The sequence below is a fragment of the Glossina fuscipes genome, unplaced genomic scaffold (assembly GCF_014805625.2).
Source record: "Glossina fuscipes isolate IAEA_lab_2018 unplaced genomic scaffold, Yale_Gfus_2 219, whole genome shotgun sequence".
In the NCBI taxonomy this organism is placed as follows: Eukaryota; Metazoa; Arthropoda; class Insecta; order Diptera; family Glossinidae; genus Glossina; species Glossina fuscipes.
In genome coordinates this window covers 27692-37556 of record NW_023998562.1, presented here as the reverse complement: position 1 = coordinate 37556, position 9865 = coordinate 27692, and the positions used below count along the sequence as shown (strand labels likewise).

At 32.2% G+C, this 9865-nt stretch overlaps 1 protein-coding gene across 5 annotated transcripts in view; it reads left to right on the top strand.

The window, feature by feature from the left end:
- The window catches only part of LOC119642151 (uncharacterized protein ZK1073.1), a 75734-nt gene extending 66863 nt beyond the window's left edge, over nucleotides 1–8871 (top strand). For 3 of the 5 annotated variants that reach the window (XM_038041144.1, XM_038041142.1, XM_038041145.1), the window contains 7 exons: nucleotides 2245–2362; nucleotides 3411–3621; nucleotides 3720–3791; nucleotides 4796–4804; nucleotides 6773–6885; nucleotides 6948–7110; nucleotides 8349–8871. In XM_038041144.1, coding sequence (XP_037897072.1) covers nucleotides 2245–2362; nucleotides 3411–3621; nucleotides 3720–3791; nucleotides 4796–4804; nucleotides 6773–6885; nucleotides 6948–7110; nucleotides 8349–8570 — 908 coding nt within the window. In that variant the 3' untranslated portion in view covers nucleotides 8571–8871. The remainder of the gene's footprint in view (nucleotides 1–2244; nucleotides 2363–3410; nucleotides 3622–3719; nucleotides 3792–4795; nucleotides 4805–6772; nucleotides 6886–6947; nucleotides 7111–8348) is intronic. The other 2 variants (XM_038041146.1, XM_038041143.1) reach the window with 1 other exon arrangement.
- The last annotated feature ends 994 nt before the right edge of the window (nucleotides 8872–9865 follow it).

Sequence of the window (9865 nt, the reverse complement as noted above, 5' to 3'; positions counted from 1 at the left end):
TTATATTAGAGCCGATAGCCTGTGTTGCTAGTGCTCAATGTCTTTTTTTTTAGTCTAAGAATTCAATTCATTAGTCTAAAATTAAAATAATAATAATAATAATAATATCCTAGTTGTTATTTATACATACAAAGAGTTTTTAGAAAACCGATGATGAGCCTTTAATAAATTTACCTCTAACTATTTTAGACTTTTAGTTAGCTTTAACGTATTGTCATGAAAATGTACGAGATTTAGTCGATTTTCTAAGGAACTAAATTCTAGAAAGAAAGGAAAAACCAAAGACGGAACCGTGAAGCTTCACCTAACTTATGCAACTAGCGAGTCGCAGAAAGATTAACAACAATTAGCATGAATTTAGCGGGAAGGGAGATTAAACCAAAAATATCGAGATGAATTTAAGTGACGGTAAGTTGCTTTTAAAAGGCTATATAAGCAGAATATTTGCGGAAGCCAAATTGCAGCGAGTCAAGTGAGTTGAAGTGCAATGTTCGATTGGAAAAGACCAGAACGTCAATTAAAGTGTTGTAAATATAAGCTCCTGTAACTAATTTATAAATGGACCTCCCAAGAATTGCAAGTAAAACGTACTCTACCTCAAAAATTGCAATTCTGCGGCACGAACTTCATCTAAAAAGAACTTGATAAAAACGTAAAATTCACAAAAACACTGTTTGCGTTCATATCGAAATATTAATAAAAATTCCGATTTCTACCGGTTCCTTTCATTATCTACAAGTTTGGGAGAATAAATAAGCGAAAGGAAGCAAAACCAAACAGCCGTAATCGAATTTTTTATACCCATTACTGTTATAGGAAAAAAGGGAAAAAAGTAAAAGAAATATATATTTTCATTTTCCCTAACGTTAAGTTAATTGCTTGCGGCTGATTTTTTCTATTTTCAATAGAAAAAAAGCTTTGAAAAGCTTAGATCACTTGCAAATTCTTTTGCAAGTTTGTGAGCCATACCTTCATTATTTCGAACGGGAAAATGTTTACCACGACTACTACACATTTGCGCAGGTGCATAGATTAATGAACCCACATGCTTAGGTCCATTCCGAACTTGAAACTGGCCGCGAAGTTATATATTTGGTAGGGTTTTTAAATCTTTCTTATGTGCGCTGCAAAAGTTTTGAAAAAAAAAAAATTAAACTCTATAAAATTAAGTGAATGTAGTCGACTTTTTCCACTTTTGTAGAGGTTTTAAGGGCATCGCGCATACAATATACGGTGAAATTGTTTTAGATTTATCTATTATAGTTTATGTGAAATGAGCAAAAAACCAATTTTTAATTCCTTTGGGAAAACAACGGTGTCCTCGCTTTACACAATAATGTATGTTCATAAATTTTTGTTTAGAAAAACGGAGTTGCCTTCAGTTTACGCTTCACTCCGGGCTTGTGTTCTCACTAATTTGGACCACTTTTAATAACTACCTGCGTGCAAAAACTTCCAATGTTTCTACCAAATTTGATGTCGATAGATTCATTTTTGCGGCCAAGCGAGCAGTCATTGTACAGACGGACGGACGGACGGACATGTTCAAATCGATTCGGAATTTGACACGGATCAAAAATGTACATACTTTACGGAGTTTCTAATGCTTCCTTGTGGGCGTTGCAAAGGTTTTGACAAAATGTATACATCCCTCATCCTTCGGTGATGGACATAAAAAGAGTATTGTGTTTGCTTTTTCTATTACTTACTCATTGCTGTTCTTGATTAACGCTTATTATAATTAATTACATACTTATTTTCTTAAAAATCCATAACAATGTTTGCATATACATATATATACATAGTTTAAGATGATATCTGAGATCTATTTTCAGAGCAAGTATAAGTTTCCTTTTTTGCACTTTTTACTACAAATTTCTTTCTCTTATGGAAATGGGTTCCTAGTCTAAGGGCGTGTGCATTTCCATACTTCCCTTGTCATCTTTACTTTCATTGTTATGGGTTTAGTTTTAACGGGGAAGAATTGTTGTATTGTATAACTGCTGGAAACGTGAAGAAACATATAGGAAATAATACTATTTCTTTTAAAGGAGAAAAGTCATTTAAATGGTGGTAGACTAACATTCGCTTTAATATTTCATTACAATTTACATACATCAGTTTATCATACAAAAATACAAAATTTTATATAGTTATCCATCTTCTTTTATACCATAAGTAGCAATAATGAAAATAACTATTTTCCCCTTTCTTTGTTTTAATCACTAATGTATTTGTATGCAGATAATTCGTTGCAAGAGTTTGTTAATAGTCCTTGCATGACCGAAATAAGAGAACGTTCGTGTTTTCTACATGTCGACGTACCAGGTCATGCAGATCATGCTGAAGCATTACCAGAGAGGTAAGTGGTTGCGTCTATTCTGATACCTTTAAGCGCATTGGTTAAAAATGAATTACTATAAAACCTTTACCAGCCACTGCTGAGAATTATGTAAATGATAAAATAATCATATCGGGTAGTCTAAAAAGTACGGCGCCTTTTCAGTTATCATCAGGTGAAGTCAAACTATTTATCTTGGATAAGCGTCTCCGCCAGAAAAATAAATGAACTTCCCGCACAAAATACAGCGACATATCAAAAATTTACTTCAATTATCACCGTTAAAACCTTTACAGAGTTTATGCACATACTCTTATCGTTGTGATGCAAACGCTTTTGTTTCGGAAATTTCGACATAGTCTGGATATGCCTGGATATTCGGCGTAAGCAATTAATCACACAAAACTACACATAGCGAACGTAGCGAACTAAAATCATTCCAGGAGTAATTAAACAAGTAATGGAAAGACAATAAAGTGAGCTGCTCATCTGGAAAATTAAAGAAAGCAAGCAAAGACTTAGTTTCGTTAGCTTCACATAATCCGACGTGGAAACTTTGACTCGATCGAATGTGTTTATTAAAACGTAACGAGTTCGAGTTCGGATGTAAAAAGACGTGTAACAAACACACGATAACAAAACGTATTTTTGTGAAGTATTGTTGGAACCCGTGAATTTTCGTAAGTAATGCTGTAAATTTAATTTCCTACGACGCAGTTAAGCGCGTTTGCTGATGGTACGTATTTAATGCCATTGCAAGTGAATAAGATCGATAGGAACTTACCTCGTGGTAAAATCTTAACGTGGAGTAAGAAAGTTCACTATGACGCCCCTAAAGATACCGAACTTGATTGGAAAGACATCGTAATCTAAGAAAAATCCAGCCAATCCTAAAACGATTGAAAGCAAGTTATGAGAAATGGGATTAATAGTGGCGAAGCACTCTTTAGACAACCTTCATGGGCCCATTGAAACCATATGTATACATATAAATGTATAAGCTTATCTATATGATGCCTGAAGTTCTCTTTTACTTTTATTTTTTGTTTGTTTGTCATTTCTGTTTCAGCTTTCAATTTCCATCATTAAAAACATTGGGTGAAGATTTGGTGACAGTCTTGGACTTTCTGCATGTAAAATATGTAATTGGTTTGGGAGAAGGTGCCGGTGCCAATGTATTGGCACGTTTTGGTTTAGCTCATCCCACACGGGCATTGGGTTTAATATTGATTAATGCTACTGGCAGTGCAGCCAGTGTAATGCAATCATTCAAATCGAAAGTAAGTGGGATAAGCACAAAAAAAAATTGAGGAAAATTTGAAAATAATTCTCAACAAATCTTTACCTTTTTCGTTACGTGTTCAATTTGTGCTTGCAGTTAATCCAATGGAAGAGCGATGAAGTCGCTCAATCTGCTGAGAGCTTCCTAATGTATCATAAATTCGGTCATGTAAGTCTTATCTGCGAAATACGCTTATATTAAACATATTTATCTCGTTTCTTAAAATAAAATTCCTACTAAATTTTATATGTTATAAGTGTTAAAACACACCATACATACAGATATATTGTTACATATATTTACATATACACCTATAGCCTCCACGAAAGATTGCAACAACTTATTGCGACAACACATAGCATACCGAAGTAATCCAAAAGATGTATGAACATGCCACTTAAAAATTGGGACAACTTACCTACCGTAGCACTTCTCCAAGTTTATCGTAATAACTGATGCGAATGCACCTTATTATCTTATTTTTCAAAGGCAACATTAAAGAAACAAACGCGCTCGAGCCGGCGATAATACCACGCCAGTACAAATTCGAATGAGTTTAGTACTGCATATTTACCATACGTCTTGAGAATACGATTTTTCTCTGCTAACCAATTCTAACTTTCTTACTCGATTGAAAAAATATCTAGTGAAATAGTCCGATAGGTCCGCATCTAACAGAAACGTATGTAGATTTCATATGTTTATCTTAAGTGGTGGATATAAAAGATACGCTCTAAGGCGATCATGGCTCACGTACTCTTATAAGTATATATAACACATTCATGGCGATAGTCAAATCAATGAAGTATAATATTTAAACCTATATATAATACAGTTAAAATTTTGTGTACAAAATGTTTGTTGTTACATTTTCTACTCTTATTATTTATCTTAATATGTATTTTCTTCTTTCTTTTTTACTTACATAATAAACAAATTATACCGGTAATAATATTAATTATTGATAAAAAAAAACAAAAATCGAAAACAAATTGTTTTGAAACAAACAATCGTATATATAACTTCGTAATAACTGCTACTACTGCTACGTAACACGTTACTATTACTACTACTCTACTACTGCTACCACCACTACTGCTACTACTATTACTATCACCGACAACTATTATCACACATTTAACACTTGAAAACCAACCTATTCTTCCGCACAGGTTATGGAGGTATTGTAAACTTCTTCTTTAAGCGGTTTTTGGAAACTGTTTTTTCTTTTTTATTTTTTCGAATTCTCTTTTCGCGTATAAAATCCTTGTAAAAATATACATTTTTCTGCCATTTCTCTCTGTAGAATATTACCCGCTAGAAAATATTGGCAATATATTTTTATTTTTATTTCTATTCATGTTTTCCCACTCTGAAATTTGGCGCTAGCCCTGTCGTATGATATGCTTTAGTAAGCTTTTAGAAATTGCTTGCTTTTGCCTTACAAATTATCTCTTGACGAGTGCTTTTGGTAAAGAGCAAATCTGTTAACGATTATTAAATATAAGGAGGTGCCTTAAAAAGGTGTTATTTTCTTGTAATTTGACAAAAGATTCTTGTTGCACTGAGATAGAGCGCAGATTAGAAAATCTATAGAAAGGATTGCAGTCATATACAACAATCATACCTTGATATTGGTACAAAGGTTAGTCGGCGTTAAATGCTAAATGCGGTCACGAACATGTCTACGATAGCTAAAAATTTAAAACAATCTTAAGAAAGGCAAATAAAGAACATCAGAATTTCACCGTTAGTAAGCTTCAATTCACATTTATTATGCCGATTTTGACAAAGAACGTGCAGTTGCTTTCGTTATTTAAGTGATTAAGGCATGGCTTTAAGCTGAGTACAGAGCTCCCTCTGTATTTCATTAGTATTGCAATTTTTAATATCGAAAAAAAGAAGCCAGGAAAAAAGAAAAGGAGTTTCGCTATTCTGAAAAGTGAAAAAGTTTTGCTCTTCACCACAAAACATTCACGTTTTTTCATTTGAATGCTTCTCTTAAAAGAGTTTTATTTTATTATTTAAAAGATATAAAAAACTTTTGTTATTTCTTTAGCATAAAAAAAATGTCCGCTGCTTTTTATACCCACCACCACATTCCTTGTGTAACATATTGGGTGTGAATACTTTTCATCAACTCCTACCCAATTTAATTATATTAGTCGCTGCTCTGACTGTTCGTCGTTCAAATCTGCTTGAACACTAAGAGAGAGCTATTTAAAATAAAAAGGTCAAATTGCTAGAGCTCTTGTTAGTTTAAGTTTGCAAATCAATTTGAAAATGGTTGTAAGCCGGCGGAACGTGAAAGCGAAGAGCACAAATACCCAAATAAAAAAATATTGGGGTTTGTTAATCATCTGAAATATTCTATGTACAATTAAGATACGTTAAGAACGACTTTCGAAGTTTCGCAAAGTAAAACATTTCGAACAGATTTACGTAACGTAAAATTGTGGTTTACGCAGAATAACACAAGATCGACTAAAATCTTGGATATTTTTATCAATTTGCTTGGGGTGGTGGTGGGTATTCAAAACCTGCTCGATGATGAAGTAAAAAATAATTATCTCATTTGTTTTTTATGATAGTAGTTTGGTTCTATATACATATAGATTTATTTTCTCAAATATTCAAATTTAGTGGCAAAAGACAAAAAGCAAAAACACCACTAATTCAACTTAATGGTCTGTGGTCTATGCAATGGTAATAGATATTAACGCATGCAAGCAACAATTGCTTATTATTATTATTATCACCGTATATTAAAATTTACGATCAAATTATTTATATACGAGCGTTATACTAAATGCACGAACTCCTCTGCACCGACTTATAATTCTTTTATTTTCTACATACGATATACACCTAAAATATTGCATGCGAGTATTTTGTGATAATCTCAAGTCCTTGTTTTGTATATACTTAAACACAGCGATTTTAAAATGAAAATTAATGAATACTTTTTTATATTTCCATTTTATGTTCTTGAACAAATTTTTGGTAAAAAAATTTTGTAACCAATAAAACCACATTTCTTGATACCCACATACATGCAATAACAACACGAAAAAAAACACACACATACACAACCGAACGCACAAAACACATTTTTGAAACAATTCGTCGCACTTGTGACGCGTTTGCAGCAAATTGTTGGTGAGAATCCAGATAAAGATAAGGTGGTTACTGAATATCAAAAACGTTTGCATGGCTCCTTGAATAGCAAAAATGTTGGCCTCTATGTTAAAGCATTTATGAAGTAAGTTGTAAGTGAAAATTTAAAAAAATGTTTTTGACATTTATTGGTATTCTATTTTTTAGTCGTAAAGATTTAACATTGAAAGGCTGCAAAGTAGATGTTATATTGATTACCGGTATGTTAAGTCCTTATGCTTCAATGGTGGAGAAATTACATCGCGACATCGAAAAGGAAAAAGTAACTATGCTAAAGATCGAAAGAGCTGGTGACGTTTTGGCTGATGCGGTAAGGGAAAGAGAAATTAAAATTCTTTGCTGCACAGTGACTCGGTTGTTATAAAAGTGATTCAAAGCTGTTTCACAATTGTTAACAGTGACGCGCACTATAGCTAAATTTGACCTATCGTTTAATGTTGAACAGTACAAATTGTTTAACTATAAAACCAAGGCAGTGATTTAATGCTATAAAAGCAGGTGCAATCATTCAAATCTCAAACCGTTCCCAACAGGCTTTTAAAAAATACTTCAGAAAAATTTAGGAAATAGAATACATAAATCCTTCACTAAATTAATCGAAAAAACAACTTTCACTTAATTTTAAAAACTTTCGATCATACATTTTTAAAAACTTTTTACCACTAATTAGAGCCCATTTCGTATTCACCAAGATGGGGGTATACTCATGTTGTTTTTTTCCATAATGTATGTAACACCCTAAAGGAAGCTTCGGAGACTCTATACAGTATATAAATTCTGAATTGATTTAGCCATGGCACACTCCTCACATTGGATATTTGTACACGCAGATTAATTTCAAAAATTTGCCAAATCGGTCCAAATTCAAGTGCACAGCGGACCGTAAGCTGAACGCAACTCCGTTTATTTTAGCAACAATTTCTGAATTTTTTCTGGTTACTCGGAAATTACAAACTTAGAAGGATGAAATTTGTAAAAATGGAAAACATCCGCCATGCCCACTTAAAGTTACAAGTGATCAAATTTTGTTTTTTTCACTTTTTTCAGGTTTTATCCTTATTTACCATAAGGCAAACAACAAGACCGTATATTTGAAACTATTTCGTACACTCCTTAAATGAAGATATATTATCTGCGATTATATTTTCTTAATAATAGTAGCAATTTGGGTATGCGAGATTCGGCGCACCCCGAATGTGACTTTCTTACTTGCCTTTTATAAATTGAAGCATATCGCGCAAAGTGTGGAATTATCGAAATGCCTGAAACTGTAGCTCCAACGGTTTCAAATCTTTGGGTTTCAAATTGTCGTTGAACAATTTAAAGTTTGGTGCATTTTCTCAATGGACCTATTTACAGGCCATTGCTAAAGATCGTTCTGATCTTTTTGTGTATGCTTGGGGCAATATATATATATATTCAAGAATTTCCCCAAAATGAACATACCTTCTTTAATTTATTATCAAAACGATCGTCTTGGCTCACGCTTTTACATAGCAGTATTTTTAAATATTATTGTTTAATATAATTTTGTTTTATTATTTTTAGCCGGCCAAGGTGGCCCAGTCTATATTATTGTTCTGCAAAGGACAAGGTTTGTTGACCTCTGTGGTTATGCCCGGCGTTGATCGCGGTCGCGCTTTTTCTACCAGCTCCGGCTCCTTCGAGGGCTCGAATGGTAGACGCTTGTCTAGAGGGATTTCTATGGAGGACTACGATAAACCCAATATTCGTCGTTTGAGCATAATTAACAACGATATTAAGAAGTAAACATATTGCGAAATTACGTACACATGCATATATATTACGATATAAGTAGAAAGTTAACACTTGAGTGTACTGCATATTGTTTAATATACGTGCGTAAACACAAAGTTATGTACAACAGTTATTATTTAAGAAATCAAAAATAAATAAATTTTAAAAAACGCCAAAAGCAAAGAACCAAAACGAAAAATTATAAATAAAAATCAACGAAAATTTTAAGACAACTATGACACTTAAAAAGAACTCCATTTGCATTGATAAAAAGTGGGATCTTCTAAATGAAAATACATTTATGAAATAATAATTTAAGGCAATTAATATAATAAAAAATGAAAAAAGTATTGTTTTCGTCTAAATTATAATAATTTTTTAACCCACCTTTTGAACACACAAAACATATACAAATTTCTATTAAAAAACTTTCTGGCTTTACTCCCAGTACACGCAAACTTAATTTATACTAAAAAGAAAATTACACCAAGTAGGGTCAGCGACCATCAATTTTGTATATCGATCAATCAATCATTAGTTAATATGAAAAGTTTTAAGCTACTGTATACCTCCGATCTACTAAAAACAGATATAATTGTATGATTAAACCTTTAAGCCATAGAATATTTTAATCCTTATTATTTTTCCCTTTTTGTATATTTTATGTATTTTTGACAACGTTCCAATTGGCCATCATCATCACCACCACCGACAGAATTGACGAAACGCGTTTTGCTAAAAAAAAGACACAATTCAATTGCATATACTTTTTCTTAGAAATTTAAAAAAAAAAAAAAGAAATAAATAAATCGAATGTTTACTTACACGTACATATATATTTACACTTACATAACACAGATGACACTTTTTTTGTAGTAAATAACATCAAAGAAAAAAGAAAAGCACATTTTTATGAAAACAAAGAAAATATAAAAACGATAGATATTATAGCCAAGATACTTATTAATAGTAACTAAACTTTACAATCATACAAATGCATACATGTTCCATATTATCCGACATAATAATAAAATCAAAAATAATCTGCAAGTACTTAAATTTTTTAAAAATGTCGTATCGCGTTCACATCTATTGTTGACTTTCAAAACTTAAGTCTATATACTTTTAGTGAATTTTTATTATTCCCACACATGAGATCGTAATATATAACTTGAAACACAGAAATGATAATGAGGACACACCCAACACATATACAATCAATATATATACAAAAAACCTCAATAACAATATTTATATCAAATTTAGTGAAAGCAAAAGGAAAAAAGTCTTATTCTACTTATATGAAA